General features: G+C 47.9%; 1 protein-coding gene across 1 annotated transcript; it reads left to right on the top strand.

Moving 5' to 3' along the window:
• The first annotated feature begins 2,907 nt into the window (after positions 1-2,907).
• On the top strand, positions 2,908-18,904 carry PPTC7 (protein phosphatase targeting COQ7). The gene is made up of 6 exons (XM_065739234.1): positions 2,908-3,449; positions 10,983-11,162; positions 12,880-13,078; positions 15,092-15,215; positions 17,069-17,198; positions 18,069-18,904. Exons 1-6 carry the CDS (start codon positions 3,248-3,250, stop codon positions 18,125-18,127), a joined length of 894 nt encoding a protein of 297 aa, XP_065595306.1. The 5' UTR covers positions 2,908-3,247; the 3' UTR covers positions 18,128-18,904.
• Positions 18,905-19,172: the final 268 nt, after the last annotated feature.

Here is a 19,172-nt window from a genome sequence, read left to right as displayed (position 1 = left end):
GTAAGAGTTGCCATTAATCTGCAGTAGTCTGTGTTTTACAGAGAAGCTGGATAACTTGGGTGAAGTTTTAAAAGAACCAGTGGAGAAATTGATGCATAAAATCACTCTCCCAGGGAATCACAGAGAGCTAGTGTTTCAGAGGTCCTAGCTGCTCACCCTGAGAGTGATCTTCTGACCCTGCATCTTCCATGTGGACACATGGGGTAACATTGTCATTTTCACAGCAGTTTCCTGTTTGATATTAACTGTGCTGTCCTGACTTCTTTGCAAGGCAAACATGGTTTTTGCTCGGTGACAGATGACTTTGAAAATACAAGTGGACAGGCATTTTTAATTAAAGTCGAAACAAAGTCACGTAAGCCTGAAGTCAACTGCATTCTGCTCCAGCACAACATTAACTCTTAAATAAATCGTGAGAAGCCTCGGAGCCCTGTGCTGCCTCTGTACAGCAGATGGCATTACAGGTAATATTTATCATGCTCCAATCCCAAGGCGAAGATAGTAGGGAGGGGATACTGACGTCAGCTACAAGTGAATCAGTCTTAATACAAGCTGAAAAACTGCTTGCACCTTCAACAGTCGATTACATTGTACAGTGTTTCTGCTTTGTGCTCCCCATCGCACTCATTAGTCTGCCTGAGCAAGCCGAGCAGGAAGAGTTCATTTTGTTTTGCAGCTTAAATGAACTGATGTAAGTGGATCTTGGACTCTGAGGTGGGAAGATTCCACCCAGCTGCTGTAACCAGGGGAATGCCCTTTGCTCCAGTTATTGTGCCAAATTTGTGCATTTGAGAATTTGAAACAAATAGCACTTGGCAGGATATTGGTCAGCAGGGTACGTATGGAGATCTATCACTGCTGATAGCAAAGAGTGGGAAAAACCAATCCTCTCGTATTTCATTTGAAATTGGGGTTTGGTGTTACTTTTTTCTCCCCGAGTGATCTTCTGAATGAAAACCAATAGCAGTCTTTCATCTGGGGGAGCTGTCATCATGCTGGAGTGAAAGAGTTCAGCAAAGGTTAGTTATTATTACATAAATGATGTCTTTCTTGGCTGTCTGGGCCAGCCTGGGTGGATGACCAGGGATGGAGGGCTTATGAACTGCTCACAGCATGCCCTCACTGAAACACACAGTCATGCTCTGCTGACTGTATTTGACAGCCTTGCCCTCGTGCTGAGTTTCTCAGTCTGCGAGGCATGGCTGATTGATAAAGCACTACAGAGCGTGTCCCATCCTGCTTTAGGAAATGCATTGTGATGGGGCACGGAGAACTCGTGCTCAATTGGAAGTGAGGTGGGGGATTATAGATGGTGAAGCACCCAGTGTGGGACAGAACAGCTTGTGCTGGTGAGAGCTGTCCCAGGGCACCCAAGCACTTCAGGCAGGACTGAAATCTGGTGCTTTAAAGAAGGAATTAGGCTGGCTTGGACTTAGTCTAGAAGGAACCTGGACAAGAGGAAGAAAGAATGAGTGTAAGGGAAAGAATGACTGTTGGGGAAACTGAAAATAAGTGCTTCCCTTTCCTGCTCTAGATTAAAGAGGAGGTGAGGCAGCAACGTGGGCTGTGCAGTGGTTTCCTAATTCAGCAAGACTGGGCTTAGGTTGTTCTCTGTGGTCCCTGTGCTTTCTTTCCCCCTCATTCTGAATTACAAACGGGCAGATTATTTTTAATGAAGCCTGGATACCATTTCACACACCGCTTCAACCTTTAGCGCTTCGAAGGGGAGGAATGCTGCCTCCGTGGAGGTGCGCAGCTGCCCAAGTGCTCGCTGTGCCTTAATGCCGTTAATGACAGTGCTTCAGCAGTGCTCCGGGCGGGCTGGGTCCGTGCTGCACACCGCACGGCTTTTCCTTTCAGCAGCTCGGGGTTCAGCTTTCACACCTCCCTGTGCTTCGTGCCTGCCTTTTGTTTTGCCGTTTACTTCTCTCTGGGCACTCGGTGCGGCGGCCTCGTTAACGCAGCGGGTTTGTGCAGGTCCAGAGCTGCCTGCCAGGAGCTCCCGCAGCACCAAACCCTCCTGCACGCCCAGGGCTGGCAGGAGGGAAGGATCAGGCCTTTGGGGATAACATTCAGCGGCGGTTCCGCGGTGATTGTGCTCTGCAGCCTTATCTCGGCACTCTGTAACCTTATCTTCAGCGCTTTGGCACGTTTCCCCTTTATAACGGCCGAATCCTCTCCACTTTCACCTATTTTCCCAGAAATCACAACCATCAGACGCTGCAGCGAGTTCACGTTACGCATAACCGCACGCTGCCAGGGAAACATGAGGAGTTGTCCTTTAAAGATCATTTTTAGTGCCGCGTGACTCACATAACCGTCCTTAATCACCAGAAAAGCGCAAATGGCCACCGAGTCCCTCGGAATTATTCCGAGCACGCCAGACACGCGGCCCGATTTGGGCGTGGAGGGCAAATAGCTGGGTTAGGCGCAGCCCCGGTGTTGAAATAATCGGAATAACGACAGGTATAGGGCAAGGAGGCGGCGAGGGGCCGGGGCCGCCTGCACACCGCGGGGCCGCGACCACCGCAGCGCAGGGACCGCCCCGGACCACAGCGGAGCCCGGGCCGCCCCAGCGCCGCGGGGCACGCCGGGAGCGACGCGCTGTTATTGTCCCGTAGCATGCAAATGAGGAGCGGCGGGCGGCCAATGGGAGGCGTCGGTCCGCCCACCGCGCACGCGCGTTGCCCCGGGGCGGGGCTGACCTCCTCTCACCGCTCGCTGGCTGCTGACGCCGGGCCCTCGGCTCTGCGCGCGCGGGGGGAAGATGGCGGCTGCGGCCGGCGGGGAGCGGGGGCGGCGCGGCGAGGAGCGGCGGCTCTGACCGGGGCCCTCCTCAGCTCTACGGAGAGAGCCCGAACGGCCTCCGCGGGGAGGCTCCGGGAGTAGGCGGAGCTCCCCCCCCCCCCCCCCGCCTACCTCCCTCCCCCCTGCGCGGGGGTGGCGGTGGAGGGCGGTAGTCCCGGCCGCGAGGAGCCGGCGCTCGGGGTGTGAGGGCGGGAGCCGGCCCTGAGGGGCGAGGTGGGCGGGGGGGGAGGAGGGGCGGGCAGCGGGGCCGCTGCGGTGCTCGGGGAGCTGAGGCCCGGAGGTCGTGAGGCGCCGAGGGGCTGCGGCTGTGCGGTGGAGAGGCCCGGAGGTGCCGAGGCGGGCCGGCCGGCGGGCAGCAGGAAGGCTGGCTCGCTGCAGGAGGCGGCTGCGCCGCTGGCTCCCCGCGTTCCTGGCCTTCGGCTGCTGGGCGCCCCACGCCATGTTCTCGGTGCTGTCCTATGGCAGGCTGGTGGCCCGGGCAGTGCTGGGCGGCCTCTCGCAGACGGACAGCCGTGACTACAGCTTGGTGACGGCCAGCTGCGGCTTCGGCAAAGATTTCCGCAAGGGGATCCTCAAGAAAGGCATGTGCTACGGGGATGACGCCTGCTTTGTGGCCCGGCACCGCACGGCAGATGTGCTCGGTAAGTGACGGCTGCGGGGGTGACCTCGGTGACAAAGGGACAGAGGTCGGTCGAGCTGGTGAACACCCCCCCCTCCAGCGCCCCCGGCTCTTTGCCTCTACAGAAGCAAGCAGCGGGGCTGCCACCTCTCGAGCTGCTGGGTGAGCCGGTGCTGAGGGCAGCAGCTAGGCCCTGCGCTCCACATGGAGGTACCTGTAAGGCCCGGTGGCTCTGGGAGCAAGGAAACACCTTCCTGAGTGTTTCCCTCTCTTTGTGCCTTGTAGACCTAGAGGAGCACCTGGTGGCTCCGAGAGGTTTCCTTGTAAAAGATCATTGAATTGGACACTTCCTTATTTTACTGCATACTTTGTCCTTGTCAAGTGAAAGGCAGAGTGACATTGAGGCTGGTTTCAAATGTCAAACTTCAGTTTCAGCGGGTGCCGTGTCCTGATTGCCTGCTCTGGTTTGCACTCGTCTGCACAATGGATCTTCCCAGCTCAGATTTTAAAAGTAATGGGAGAGTGTGGATAGTCAGTGGGATCTTGGGTTTGTGAGAAGTGTTGCTTTGGACAGTGCTTGACCTTTCTCCTGTGTAGTCAAGGTTGAATTTGGCTGACACTCTGTAAAAGTTATTTGCTGCAATGGAAGTAAATCTGCCCCGCTTTAGCATTAAAATAAAAAGCTTTTTGTTTTTCTACTTATCATTTTAAAGATGTTGAGAACTTGCTGTAGTGTCTCATGGTGTGGCAGTGCCTCAGTTCAGTGCTTGCTGGTTAATACAGCTGAAACGTTGTTCTCAGGGAGCTGTAACAGGGTGCTAGGCAACAGTATTGCTGGTTATCCTAAAAGGCAGCCCGTGCTGTAACGGTGATGCTACAGCTTTCAGGGAGATCTGAAAAACCTGGCTGTGTGTTTAGACGTTCTGCATCTTTTCTCTCTTTTCTCCTGTGCCTGTTCCAAGGAAACTTTTTCCATGAAGATCAGCTGTTGGACATCCACGCTTCAACATGTGACCGGGGCTGGCTGCCTTCAGGTTCTTAGTAGGCCAGCACTGATAAATAAGTAATCTGTATTTGCCCTTAAGAGAAATGCAGAATACACTTTATGAAGAGTGGACTCTTTACGTGGTGTGGATTTAGACCCATCTGATGGTGTTTAGGGCTTTTTGGCCATATTTGGGCATTACCGTTTGTGGATTTCCAGCTTGTCTTGCCTTCCAGCTGGAATCAACAGAGAATTGCATTTCTAAGTTTGTCTTTGCATTAATTTTCATGTCAACTTGGTTACAAGCAGTTACAACTCCACTTAAGGCTCAAACAGCAAAGAGCTTCAGACAAGGATGTCTGAAGTAACATGAAGAAGAGACTTCAAATGTGAGAGCTGTTTGTTTGGTTTTTTTCCCTTGTAAAACTATTTTCACATTCTTTATTGCTCTTTTTAATATTTTTATGTACTAGTAAAGCAGAACAACTGTACATTCTGCAAACATTAACACTCAGGATAGCTTCTGATGCAGTCTATCTCAATGTTTTTTCCTCAGTAGCAGTTCTTACGCTCCAGGATGCAGAAGTTTTCTTCTTGTTTCTGCTGTTAAGATCATCTCTTTGCTCTCCCTTTCTCACCAGCTCTTCAACGCTGCTGCAAAAGGAGTTTCAGCGCCAGCGTTTTCCTGCCCTCGATTCCTCTTGCTCTCATTACAAATCTGAGGTTCCTCATCTTTCTTTTTCTTTTTAATGAGCCTCATAAATTTTGTATTAACTTAATACCTACCTAACTTTGCACCTCAGAAATCTGCCTGGGCTGATCTGTTGGTTTAAAAGCTTCATTTTTCAGTATTAGTTTAATGAAGAGGCTCAAGTGGTTTCAGTGAAAGTGAGTGCTGTATGCAAGAAGAATACTTCCAGAGAACAGTGAGTTTCAAGGGGGCCTGCCCTAGTTGTCATCAGTGACAAAGCTATAGCAGATAGCAGTGTAAAGCTCTTTGCCAGTCTTTACCAGAATCGCTGTATGGAAAGCATGCCTGTGTGGGATGGATGGGGCGTGGTGTTGCAGTGAAGGAGCTACTCCCAGCTGCTTGGCATGAGTGCTTGGGGTTTCGTTTTCTTATGCCAAACAAAAGTTGGCCAGGGCTAATGAGGCAGCGTGTTTACAGCAGATACAACAATGCCAAGTGCTTCTTTTGTTTTCTGGAGGCCATGTAGTCTAAAGGTTAACGGTGTGTCCATTAGCTGTCCTTCAGCCTTTCACTGTGAAAGTGAAACGTTTGTGGAGGTGCACAGTTATTTCCAACCCTCCCTCAGTTATTGGAGGCTTGGTGGGGTTGAATCTTTGGATCTTTAGCTCTTAGCTTGACTTCTGGTAGGTATGTACTTCTTAATTTTGCATGTTTTCTTCCCATGATGAGCACAAGGAGGAACAAGAAGCTCAAATCTGGAATGTGTCCTTTGGGATCACAGTAAGAAAAGGAAATAACTTTACCACTAACATTAATTTCTGGAGCTTCATGTCTCAGGCCTGTGTATGCTTTCTGCTGCTGCCTGCACCTTTCTGTGTGTTTGCTGTTAGTGTCACTGTTGTCCACCTCCTCAGAAAATTACAGAATGAGGTGATGAGAAATGAGAAATGTTGGAGAGTGTCTTCTTGACTGGGTAGACGTGTATGTTCACGTCTTCAGCCATTCCTCTGTAACTTCTGAAAAACAAAACTTCAGAAGCTAACACCTTCGCTTCTTTCTAGTTAGTATAGGGCAAAAACAAAAACACAAACCTTAATAATGAAATTAAAAATGCATGTCACTTCCTTAACAAAACAAAGGAGCTTCCCTAGCCTGTAGATGCTGAGATGTTTTGAGCTGGTGAGCTCTTTCTCTGTTGTTTGGATCTTTTCTTGCTCCTTCTTTCCTTATCAAGCTCCCGCTCTCTTTGCAGTTTTTTAATGGATTTTCCAAACTGTTGTGTGACTCATGATTGAAACATTGCAGCAACCAGCGTGCGTCCCGTGACAGCATCACTTCTAGGCTGGCTGCTGGCTAGAAGTTTGGGTGTAGCCAGTGTGACCTGACTAGTCTTCCAAACTATTTCTGTCCCCCAGCAGTGGTAGGAAACAACTGGTTGGCAGCAGGGCACTGTTTGTCCACTGCAAAGTTAAAGTTTGGCAGCTGTTCTATCTGCTGCAGATCTTGGTAATTTATTTTTTTTGAACTGAAGGGAGAGGAATGGCACTGTGTGTGAGAATTGAGTTTGCCATCAGCCCACACAGGAGGTATGTAACTCCCCAGGGAGTGGTGAGGCCCTCAGAACATTGTTAGGTTCACTGTCATCAAGAAAAGTGAACTGCAAAACATGGAAGGGTTTGTAGATGAAATGCCAGAGTTGTTCTGGCAGCTACAGAGAAGGAATTCTTACTCAGATGCCTGAAGGTCATGTAAGACTATGTTAAGTAGTTTATTTGCTATCATACCTACTAAAGAGATGGCTGCTAGAACTCAGCAGTGCTAGGGGAGGTGAGTGGTCTGCTTAGCCCAGTTTTGCCCCCTCTCTTGGGGGAATCCAGACATTCTGGGAGAAATAATCAGTTATTTGAAACATGTCACGGACTGTAATCGTCCAAAGGAGGTTTTTGCTGTTGTTGTTTTAACGTGGGAGCAAATATTTTCATTTGTAGAGGAACTACAGGTGATAGAGAAACATCTCTGCTCACATTCACTGACATACTTGTCTGTACAGCTAATCCAAATGTCAGCAGAGCTGTTAAGTAGCACTGGATGTAATCTCTTTGAAATGTAGTGGCTTTCTGTCTGAGGATGAAGCTAAAATCTGGTGATTCTTCTGGAAGAAAACTGTACAGAGTAAGAGGAGGTTCTGTCAGGAGGCACAGAAGGAAACAAGCACTCAGTGTGCTAGGTGAGGCACTAACCATAGCTATGTTCCAGGAAGTGGGGTTGTCCTCTTACAGCTCTCAAAATCCACTGAGCAGTTGGGTGGGAGAGATACCAGGTGAAAACTTGTTTCACAAACAGTGATGTATTGTGGCAGGGGGGAATATAATATAAAGAACTGCTTCTTTTTCTTGGAAGTAGGTGCACAATTCAACACTTTCAGTTCCCTGTTTCTCCATCAGCCTGTTCTTTGCCTCTTGCTTTTTGTTCCTCCTTGACATTGAGCCATTTATTCTCCCAGTACCTTGGAAGTTAATGCAAGCTGAGGGTGGGCATGACATTTAAAATGCACAGTGTGAGTAAGTAGCCTTTCCTTTTGTAGCTAGCTACCAGTGGAGCCCCATCTGCCTCCAGGGATGTGTATGAGAGCAGGACGTAGTTCACTGTGTGCTCCAAGGGCAGCCTGAAGGGGGGGGTGTTGGGGAGTGGGTGCCCCTTGGCTGTCGCATCCCCGTCCCCTGTCTGCTGCCAGTCACACTGCTGGAGGAGTTGGTGCTGGGTTTGAGAGCCTTCCTGACTGTGAGATTCACCTTATCACTGATAAAACTAGAAATCTTATCTGCTTATCTCAGTTCTGACGTGGTGATGAATATTAGGTGCTGTATTTCACACTCATGTAGCACAGCAGGCCGTGCTTTGTTGCCATTTCAGTCTGTCTTCTGTGTCAGATGCGGAGTAAGTCCAGTCCCATAAATATATCCTCTGGATGTTCTTTTATTGGTGAATCGTGGCTAATTTGGGTGATGTACTCCAGAATGTTAAAATTCATTTTGATGAGTGAGTGGAACATGTTAGGAAGATCATAGTGTCTGCATGCAGTGGGCACGCCTGTGTTTGCCTTGTGCCTCCTTCTGAGCTGAGAGAGCATTTCAGAAGTGTCCACCAATGTTTGGGACGGGGTGATGGTTCTGGATTCTGATGGTGGGTGGATTAGTTTGCCAGCTAGATTCTCCTTTGGTAAAGCTATCCGAGGAATATCCGAGGGAATAACTGTGTAGAAAGCATTTTGATTTACTCAGTAGCTTACATGAACTCAAAGCTTCTATAAATGAATATGTGATAGTGAATGCAAGGTAGAGCTGTTCCTTGGCAGCCTGAGATTTCAGCAGTGATGCTGAAGTTGGGCCGTTTCTGTGAGGCAGGATTTTGGTTGTTACTGCTTCTGGAGCCCATCCCACATACTCCTGCTCCATGCTTGCCGTGTGTTGGTATTGCAAAGTTTTCTTAACCTTTGTTCTCTTTTATATCTTTTTCAGTGGGAATTTATTTTAAAGAAATAATATACTCCTTTCCTATTACACTGCTGGGTTTATATTGAGAATGTGAAGGTGCTGGGTTTTATTTCAAAACCACATAGGAAGCAGGACAGCAAGAACTAGAATTCCACTAGTATAAGGCAAAAGCAAGGCAGGTGGATAGGAGCTGCGTGGTGTCGGGCTCCTCGATGCACTCTGCCTGTGTGCTGCACTGATCTCATGGCAGCGGGGCCTGCTGGCTCTGTGCCTGAGCAGGAGGAAGCGTTTGGCTGCTCGGGCAGCATGCCTTGGGAGCCAGCAAGGTCACCTAGCTTAAATTAAATGGACTGGCCTGTCTTCTTTTAGAAACGCTGTTTAGAGGAGGAAAAAAAAAACCCAACTTTGCAGAAACCCCACATTGTCTGTGCTGGGCGAGGGAGATGACAGCAGTGTTGTGCGCGTGGCAGTGAGCTGCTGAGCCTGCCGAGGTGCTGGGGGTCACAGCATAGTGCTGGGCCTGCTTGTCAGCGTGCTGCTGCAGTCTGCTCCTGTGCCAGAGGTGGAGAAGGAATGCCTGGCTGTGTGTGGGTCCTCCTGCAGGTCAGGGCACCTTATGTGGGCTTGGGAGATACTGGGAGAGTCCTTGTGGCTGTTGATAGCTTACAGAGAGCAGGCAGGAAGACAAAGCAGAGCAGGAAGGTGTTCTGCCAAGGTTGTGGATTCACGTGTCCTGCCTGGAGTAAGAAGTGAGCAAAGGATAATCAGGTGGCATGCTCTTATTTTTACTTCAGAATTGGTTTTGGTGATTTACCTGATTGGGTGCTCTCTGTGTGGCTTGCTTTCTTGCACTGTATACTAATGCTGCAATGTTTCTGTTGAGATGTTTCCAAAGAAGGCTCATGCAAAAATAGTTTACCACACGTTCAGGGGAACTCCATAACTTCTCACAAGCATGTTTTGTAACAGCCCTAGGAACCAAGAGCAGGGTCTGGACAGTGTTTGTCAAACATTGCCCCCTTCGTTGTGTTAACCTTTTCACTGAAGCAATGCCTGCTATGATCAGCTGGCAGAATTATGGCTGGACTGTGCTCATCCTAAAGGGAAAAAAAGCTGTTTGTTTGGTAGCTTAATGCAAAGCATTATCATCCAAACTGCTGCTCAGCTTCTATTTCAAGTTCCAGGTCAGAGCAGAACCCCTTTTCTCGCTGCTCTCTTACTCTAGCCTGGTTTGGGTGGCAGCAGAAAGCGAGGGTTTAACCCAGTGTTACCCTGAAGCTCAGGGACCTGCAAGGGGAGGATTAGTTTTCTCCCAAAGAGAGGAGGAAAGGTGTGGTGGGGAATGCCAGGGCTGCTGCTGTGTGAGCTCTGTGCCAGAGCCTGCTCTGAAGGGGAAGGCAGGGATCTGCCTTCCTGCAGCGTTCTTCTAAGAAAGCAAGTGCACAAAGCAGGTGTCTGAAAGGTTGTGCACTATTTTTGGGAGAAATCTGATGAATGTTGATGGGCTGTTCAGAATCTGGATGTAAGCTTCTGTCAGATTATAGTTCGTGCCAGGGTCTCAGTTTCAGATGGTGACCGATGTGAAGGGCATTCGTAGATGAGCAAACTTGGTTTTGCCATCTCAGTCACATTTTCATCCCTCTGCTGCCAGTGGCTTTCTTTCTGGGAACTCCCTTCCTTGGTACAGTCAGAGCTCTGAAAGTTGAAACGGAGCGCTGCTGCTGTTGGAATGGAAAGGCATGGATGTGGACCTGGTTGTGGGATGAAATGCTGGGGATCTTCTCTGACATATCTACTGCATTGCTCCTAATGCAGCTCAGGAGTTTCATCTTCTGCAGTATTCATCTAGGAGATGCCAGAACTGATGTTCTTCTGCGTATGAGACGGCAGAAGCATTTTTCTTGCTCTTGTTTCTGCTGACAGTAGCATCACATTGTTGTGAACATGAGCTTAGCGACTGATTCAACTGTTCATCTCTCTGACTGCCCCACTTTGACATAAAGCATCTTCAACCCTTGCCTGGAGTTGCTCAAATCTTCTAAAGCCTTGACAGAATTCATCCCATTTTCTCATTGCTAAGCTGTTGTCGAGTAACAGCGAAAATCAGCTGGACCATGGTCATTTCCATTCCCTCCCTTGGCTGAAGTAAGCAGCAGAGTGTCCTTGCAGCCCCAGGTCCCAGCTTCACGTGGGCTTTGCCTGATGGTCTGGGGGTTGGTTCTGTTTTTTCCGTGGCCTTCTTTCTCTTCTGAACACTTCTTTAAATCTGAAGACTCGTTTCAACAAAAATTGCTGTGCTGTGTTTTCTGGAGTTCCTGAACTTTAAAAGCATTTTGGGTAACGCTGCTCTGGTGTAACTCTTGTTTTGTTTGCTGTTTCTCCTAGGAGTAGCAGATGGTGTCGGTGGCTGGAGGGACTATGGGGTCGACCCTTCTCAGTTCTCAGGGACTCTAATGCGAACGTGTGAACGTTTAGTCAAAGAAGGACGGTTTGTACCAAGCAATCCTGTTGGGATTCTCACTGCAGGTTATTGTGAGCTGCTGCAGAACAAAGTACCTTTGCTCGGTAAGAGGCAAAAACACGAATTGGATGTGTCCTATTTTATTTACACTTCTACTTAAGTACATACAAATATATGTATCTAAATATATAGACATGAAGAATAAGTAAATATTGATGGTAAGCAGCCCTTGTGTGTGAAGGGCAGCTCTTCACCAGTGCTTGCAGAGAGCTTGAAGGATGAGTTTTGCAGTAGAATATGCTGTGGCATGCACGTGCTCTGCTTAAATAGTTCTCTGTTGATAGTTAGTGGCTGTTTGCTGAAGCTGTGCAAGTAGAGACTTTTTGATCATACTTGGATGCATCTGCTTGCTCCTTGACTTGCTGTTCCTGTTCCTTTTATGTCCAATGAACTTTAAACCTAACAGGCTGATTAGGGTGGCTCATATCACACAGCCACTGATAGCCTGTAGATTTTACAGTTCTTTGGAAAGGAATCATTAGAAATGGTTTTGAATGCAAACACATACTTAGCATATTCCGTGTCAAACTTGAATTTAGGCAGTGCACCTAGCTGCTTTGGGAGTGGTGCATATATACAGAGGCAAAATTTGACCTCTACTGACGACCTTGAAAACAGAAGGTGTTTCTGAAGGGTGTGTGACCTCTTAGGCACCAAGAAAGCATTACCCTGTGTGATATGCATGCTTCTCACCTGACCTTACACTTCTATGCCGGAAGAGTGCTGTGTAAGCTATATTTAGCTTGCCTGCTGAGCTTAGCACAGATGTTCTTGCATTATGTGCCTGAAGAACAGATTCAAACCTCAGAAATGACTTTAAGTGTCACCAAAATAGCAATAGTTGTTAATTACATTGGGATTTTGCATGTATAATAGTGCTTATTAGTGCAGGGCAGATGTAGCTGTGAGTGATCCGTGAAGTGGGCTGCTGGTGAAAGCTCTCACAATTCCTTTGTAGACAGAGGCAGCCCTGCTTGGCTTGACCTTTGGGATCCTGAAAAGTGGCATATGCTGAATCACAAGATCCTTGTTCCACAGTGACCTCCTAGTTACGCTGTGCTCGTACAGTTAAAACTTGAAACAATCCTAGTGCTTCTGCCTGTACCCAAAACAGAGTGGGAGCTGCCACAGCAGTGGGCATTTAGAATTCATTTAAATCAGGTGGAGGGAGAAGACTTCATTGGGGAATTTTCATTAGGCATGAATTTCCTTCCAGCTGTGCTTTAACTCTTGATACTCAGTTCATTAGAATTGAATCTAGCAAATTCTTTTTAAATGGAACTGAATTGGGAGGAAACTGTGGCATTTACTTCAAAGCCATTCCTGTATTGCAGCATAGTGCTGGATGCTGTTGTATATAAAACATGAATCTTTCCAAAGATACTGCTCTGACTCTCCCTTCACTAAGAGTGCAGAAGGTCCTGTATGTTCAATAGAGAACAAATGAAGCCCCTGGAAGTGGGACATGTGGAGCACGTGATGCCTCGGGCCAGCTGGCCTCCTGTGCAGGCCATACCATCATACACAGCTCACCTGTGGTCTGTCCTGCACATAGATGTGCTTGGAAGCCTCTGCTGCAGAGATCTGCAGCTTTTTGCCTAATTTAATGTGTGTCAGCTTTAATGAGTGCTCCCATTTACCCTGATATGTAAGCTTTGATAAATGCTTGAGCATCTGGACAATGACTAAAGGCAATGAAGGAATTCTGTAAGGTTCTACATTCTGTAAGGTGAGCTTGTTGCTGTTTCTGCTTGCTTTCAGGGAGCAGTACAGCTTGCATAGTAGTTTTGGACAGAACAAGTCATCGTTTACATACAGCCAACTTGGGAGATTCTGGATTTTTGGTAGTCAGAGGAGGAGAAGTAGTACATCGATCTGATGAGCAGCAGCATTACTTCAACACTCCGTTCCAACTATCAATAGCTCCACCTGAAGCAGAAGGAGTTGTCTTAAGTGACAGGTAAGATGGGAAGGGGCCTTACATTTCCGACCTGTGTAGTGATCAGCTCCCAGAAGGTTACAGCTGTGCTGCCTCAGTGCTGCTGGGTAGTGCTTAAACGTGCAGGTTATACCTGCCTCCACGTCCTTAAGGTGCTGTAAACACTTCTCACTGTGTGCTTCGTACGTTTGGTAAGCTGTTGCTCAGTCAGAAGTGGTTGGGTTCATGATTGTTCATTCAGTGTCGCGTGTTTTAGTGTCTGTGATGTGTTCTGATCTGTGGAAATGCACTGCTTGATAGAGGTGCTGTAATGAAGGCTGCAGCTGGTGGCTGTGCTGCAGCGTGGCTCGTCTTACCAGCAGTGTTGGTTCCCAGCCCCTGTCTGTGCTCCCCTGAGACTGCTTTGGAGTATGCTACTTTAGATATTCTGGCAGTGAGTTAGCAGTACTTGAAGAACAGAGCAGAGGGACATGTGACTGTAACTCGTGTTTCCAGCAGCATATTGTATTTGACCAAAACGAGCAAAACTCCGTTTGGCGGAACACCAAGCTGGGAAAGGGGAGTGTGAAGAGAGGACAATCTGTTCACAGGAATGAGTCGTTTCAAAGGCAGACCTGTGTCTTCCCCTGAGAATGTCAGGCTGATAAATCTTGTGGCTGTGTGAAGTCTCACCAGTAAACTAAAACTCGAGGGGAGAAACAACAACCTGTCGAATATATATTCTAAAATACAGCTGTCAAATCGATTGTTACGTGGTCATTAAACTGATAGCTCTCTTCTAACTGCAGAAAGATGACAAAGGCATCTTCAGAGAGGGACCACAGTAAATACAGTGCAGTAGGTGCCTCAGAGTTGGATCCAAAGCTTTAAATCTCAAGTCTGATGCCATAAGGATTGTGGCTTTTGATGCCACAATAGTTTCATTCTTGCACATGGTTTTATTGCTTCATAAGGAGGAAGCTAGTGTAGAGCTCTGAAATTAGAGCCCTTAAATAGTCCAGCCTTTTTATTAGACTAAAATCAAACGATTGTTTGAAATTCCAGAACTATTAAAATCTTTTTCCTGAAATTCTGTGTCTTCTATAAAAAGACCCCCAAAAATAGCATAAGGGGAGTTCATGACGTCCAGTGGAAGTCATAGGGAAGCAAAGCAACCTGAGTCATCACGCAGTAAGGAAAGTGCAAGATAAATGAGCTCCCACACTTGGCTTCTGAATCATGATTACAGCTTTCTGGCTAGTTCTGCACTGTTCTTGACATTAATTAGCACTCATGCTTGCTGTCTCAGTGCTTTTTCCACTCAAATTTGGCCTACGTGTGGGGATAGGCAGGCAGTCCAACTCCACCTTCTGAAGGTGCACACTGCTTGAGGAAGGCGGCCCATGCACAGCCCATGCAGCTCTCCTAAGGAGCTGAGAAGAATCTTGAAAAATGAAGATTTGGTTGTTACGCTGCATCTGAGGAACAGATCCCACAGCAGCATTCATGGCCAGAATAGGTATGCTCTGCTCTTGCTGCTGCTTGATGTTATCAGATGCAAGCAGACCAACCAGCTGCGGTCTCCTGGTAGTGATTTCCAGACGTGCTTCCGATTCCTATTCTGCCATAGAAAATGATTTGGAATGCTGAAGTGTTTTGGCCATTCCCATCATGAACTGTCTTTTCAAGTGCAGCTCTGTTGCATATTGAAGATGGGTGAGGAGGAAGCCCTGAACTGCCATTCTGCTTAATGGTTTCCACGGAGATACACTTGTGAAGCAGATTAGTTTGCAGAATTGTTCATCTGGGAGTTGTAAATGCAAATCCTTTGTGTAATAGCTGGGACATCACCTGTTTGCAATCACAGCTCTTTTGTTACAGCTTTCTTGACAAGCTTTCCCAGTGCAGAAGCTCCAGTTAGTGATTATTTCTTTTATTTCCAGCAAAACACGTAACAGTGGTGAATTACAAAAGCTGTCAGTGTGCTAGTTTGACATTGCTTGGTGCCTTCATGAAAGCTGGAGTCCATTTCTTTGACATGTGTCATTTTCACAGCCCTGATGCTGCTGATAGTACTTCTTTTGATGTCCAACTTGGAGACATTATTTTGACTGCAACAGACGGATTGTTTGACAACATGCCTGACTACATGATTCTGCAGGAGTTAAAAAAGCTGAAGGTAAGGTCACAGATGTAACAGAAATGGCACTGGCTTTTGTATTATACATAAAAGACCCCCCAACAAAGTGCAGTCGTTTAGATTTGCCAGTTAATGCTGTGCTGGAGCAGGGACATTGGCCCTGAAGTGCTGTCTCTCAGCCAGGCTGAATCTCAAAGCTGCAGCCTTGGCACAGATGTCTGAGCAGCAGCCAGCAGTGCGTTGGTGATGGGTGTTAGTGAGGGGACAGTGGGGGCACCGGGGAGAGCTGCATGTTCAGGAGCAGGCTCTGCTCTGAGCTAACCAGATTGCCTTTGTGTTTGTATTTCCATGGGCATCATGTACAACTGCAGCTTTCTCTTAGGGGTTATTTGGGGCGAGGGGAGCTCAGTATTTGAGAATAATGTGTTGTTTTCTGAAGGCTTGTAGGAGAGTTGTTGTAAAACAGTCTGGATTGTGGAGTGTGGGCTGTGTGTCTGTGGGGGGGGGGAATCTGATCTAAAAAAAAAAGCCAACACCTCTCAGCAAGGTTCCCAGGTTAGTGACCACAAATACTCCTTTTAAATAGCAAACACACATTAAACTATTTCAGTTTGCGTGAGAGCATTTAGCTTAAGGCTATTTACAGAAAGGAAAGTATACTTAAGAGGTATCAAGATGTATAACGTCCCTGAGGGCAGTATTTTGATGCTGTGAGATGCAAAGGAGGTGAACGTGTAGAATTACAGTGTGGTTTGAAAAATATCATGCCTGCTCTTATCCTGCAGGTATATAATTGAGAGGTGGTGCCAGACAGAATGGGTCCTTGCAGACAAAAGGTCGGAGGCCTCTGTCTGCACCGAGGTGACTTCAGTGCTTCCCCTCTGCAGTCCCGCTGCCATTCCCTCTCTTGTTGGTGCTGTGATCACAGCAGTGTGCAGCTGTGCTGTGAACAGGAACGTGGGATCACGCTGCAGCACGAGCTGTCAGAGGGGCTTTGACCTGGTTAGCAAAGGTAACAACCGTGCTGGAGGTGTCAGCGTGCTGCCGTAGATTGGAAGGTGCTGGCATGGCAGCTGCTCACCTGCGTGGCTGTTGCTTATGCTGCAGCATGCTTCTGTCTGTGGTACATCCACAGGAGAGGACAGCAGAGGTGGGTGCAGGAGACTGACTTCTCTGGAAAAAAAATAAGTTGAGCTCCATCTATTGGTGTAGTTGGGAACCGCACCGAAGTTCCCCCGAGGGAGGAAGTTCATCCAAAAGTTCATAGTGAAAAAGCCTGCTGAGTCCCCGGACTGCAGGGCAGGCTTTCTGCAGTGACATTTAAAAACAGTTTCCAATAATGGAGTTGGCTGTCATGTCGTGTTGTCCAGAGTAAAAAAAGCATTGAAGGAAAGCAACAGAGATAGTGGAGAAAAGACAACATCCCATTACCCAGAGAAATTTCACTCTTATTGAAACTTTTCTCATCTGAATAGTGCCCCTTTTCCCCCAGATGTGTTTTTGTCGGTTTGGGCAAGAGAGTCCGAGTTAAGGCTTTCCATTCAAGGTGTAAAATGTAATTACTTCAGCTGAGTCTTTTTTGTGAGGGTTTCAGAGCAAACTGTTAGCATCAGCCATCAGATCTGTTCCCTGACGTGAGACCTGTGATTGCATGCTCTACAAATCATCCAAAACAAGAAGTCTTATTGCTGCCAGTCTGCACTGCAATCGTAAAGGTTCTAACTCCACCTTGTAAATCCTAAGGTGTGGCTAGGCTTGGGACAGAAGGTGCTAACTAGTGTCCTGATGTGTGGGGAATGCCCTGCAGTCAGGGAGCTGGAAAGCTGACCAGCATCAGCCAAACAAATAGCGATGGACTCCCTTACAAGAATACTTTTTCCTCATCCATTTAGAACTCCAACTATGAGAGCATACAGCAGACTGCAAGAAGCATTGCTGAGCAAGCTCACGAGCTGGCGTATGATCCCACTTACATGTCACCCTTTGCACAGTTTGCATGTGACAATGGCTTGAACGTGAGAGGTAAGATTTTCTTCTCCTCCTCCCACTCTTGCTATCTTTCAGAGATGTTCAGCAAAAGTTGTGCTCGAAAATCCAATAGGCAAAGAGAGCATTAAGAAATGTGCTTGGCAGCAGAGCACCCATCTAGCTTGTCTGCTTGGCAGGGACCCCAGTTCCTGATGCAGGTCATCCCAGGCCCCAGCTGATCAGCCTCCTGGGGGGAGCAGTTGGAGCGCAGAGCACTCCATGCACTGCTTTTTCCTTTTTCTTTTCTTTGTGTGCTCCTGCCACAAGAATCCAGTGTGGCACAAGTGCTCCAGGCTCCCCAGAGAGCTGTGCCTGACCCGTTCCTGGGGTTTGTGTATGGCTGTGGATTTTTGTTGTTTAGTTGTGGGTTTTGATTTTCTTTTATAAGGCCTTCTGTTCTCGATATGTCAGGATTCTGCCAACTGCTTGGATTTCTTTCTGACCTTTGTACCTTTGACATCCCAGCCCTGATCTCTGGTTCTGCTTCCTGTGCTAACGCCTGGCAGAGCTCAGAGTCCTGCCAAACAATTAACTTTTTGTAATTAGAGATCTCCTCATTATCCCTGTATCAAGAGGGCAGGGTTTCCTGCAGCACCATAAATGCTGTTCCTGAAGGCAGATAGTCATGAAACTGCTCATCTCCTGAGGCCTCCCGTGTGACAGTGCCCTCTGAGCTGTTCCTGACTGCGGTGTGTTGCTGAAGCCTTCTGAGTCACTCACAATGTCAGTAGGTTTTAGCAGCATCTGTTGCTTAAAAGGAGAGAGCTTTTTTGACCTTTTCACAGTGCTTTCTGTGGGGGAGCACCACAGGTCATAAGATGACCCGGTGCGGTTTGACACAGTGCTTTTCTTCTTATATTACAGGGGGAAAACCAGACGACATCACCGTCCTTCTTTCTATCGTAGCTGAGTACACAGACTGACGTGCCCGCAGTGCCCGCTGCTGACGTCTCCATCGTCCCCGAGCTCCCGGCTTCACACGTACGGTTCCTGCTGGCAGGATGGCTTTCTCCCTCTGCAGCTGATCTCAGCAGCCAGTTTGCGAGCTCGTTGCCTGTCTGAGACACAGCTCAAGTCCTTGTTAAGAACCACTCTCGTAGCGCACTGGTCTCTGTCTGCCAGCAAGAAGTGAAGGAGCAGCTCAAGGCTTGAAGCATGTCTTTCAGAGCTTAGCAGTCGTCCATGCAAGGGGGAGGATCGATCCCACGTCGTTAATACATTTGAGATGTGACTTTCAGATGAGTAGAGTTGGTTTATCATCCTTCAGACTAGATTCAATAGCTAAAACCTCTGCGAGAGGGCATATTATTCTATCTGCTAGAAACATTCACTGTTCGTTAAGGGGTATGTTACAGAACACAGTTCCATAAGCATAGTCTCGTTGCAGTGATAGCTGAGGTTTCGTGTTTCTAAGCTCCGGTTTCCAGGAGGTCTGTAACTGCTGTAGACGTTGTGCTCTTGCCATCCACGGTGTCAGCCTTAGGAGCCTTTTCTAGTACAAAATTCAGAAACATGCTTTAGGTCACGTTGTATGGATGCAAATGTGTTTTGTGATTTCAGGTGCTTAACTGTGATCTTAACAAGTTCTGCAGATCATTCGTCCGCACTGGGGCTGGTATCTGGATGTTCTGGCTGTGGATAGCTATCTTTTTTTTAAACACAAACTTTGAACTCGCTCTGAAAAAGCGGAGATGGCCGAAGCTGAGAGCGCTGTGAGCCCTGGCCCGGCACGGGCTGCGCACACAGATCCGCCTCAGCTCCATCTTGGTTTTGGCACATCCATCTGTTGGCCACGTGATCTGTATCGATATTGCCATTCTCCCTTGTGTAGGACAGCACGTGCTGTGCTGATGAAGCCCGGGCAGTCCCCGTCTCTCCTGGCTCCCACGCACGCACCTCTCTGCTCACGCTGTGGCAGCAGCACTGAGTACAGAAACCATCACGGAAGGATCGGTGGAACGTAACATT

The sequence above is a fragment of the Cyrtonyx montezumae genome, unplaced genomic scaffold, assembly GCF_038088225.1.
Source record: "Cyrtonyx montezumae isolate F1298 unplaced genomic scaffold, pur_monq_1.0 scaffold_23, whole genome shotgun sequence".
NCBI classification, from domain to species: domain Eukaryota; kingdom Metazoa; phylum Chordata; class Aves; order Galliformes; family Odontophoridae; genus Cyrtonyx; species Cyrtonyx montezumae.
Note: the sequence above shows the minus strand (reverse complement) of the source record. Positions and strands in the feature narration are given on the sequence as shown.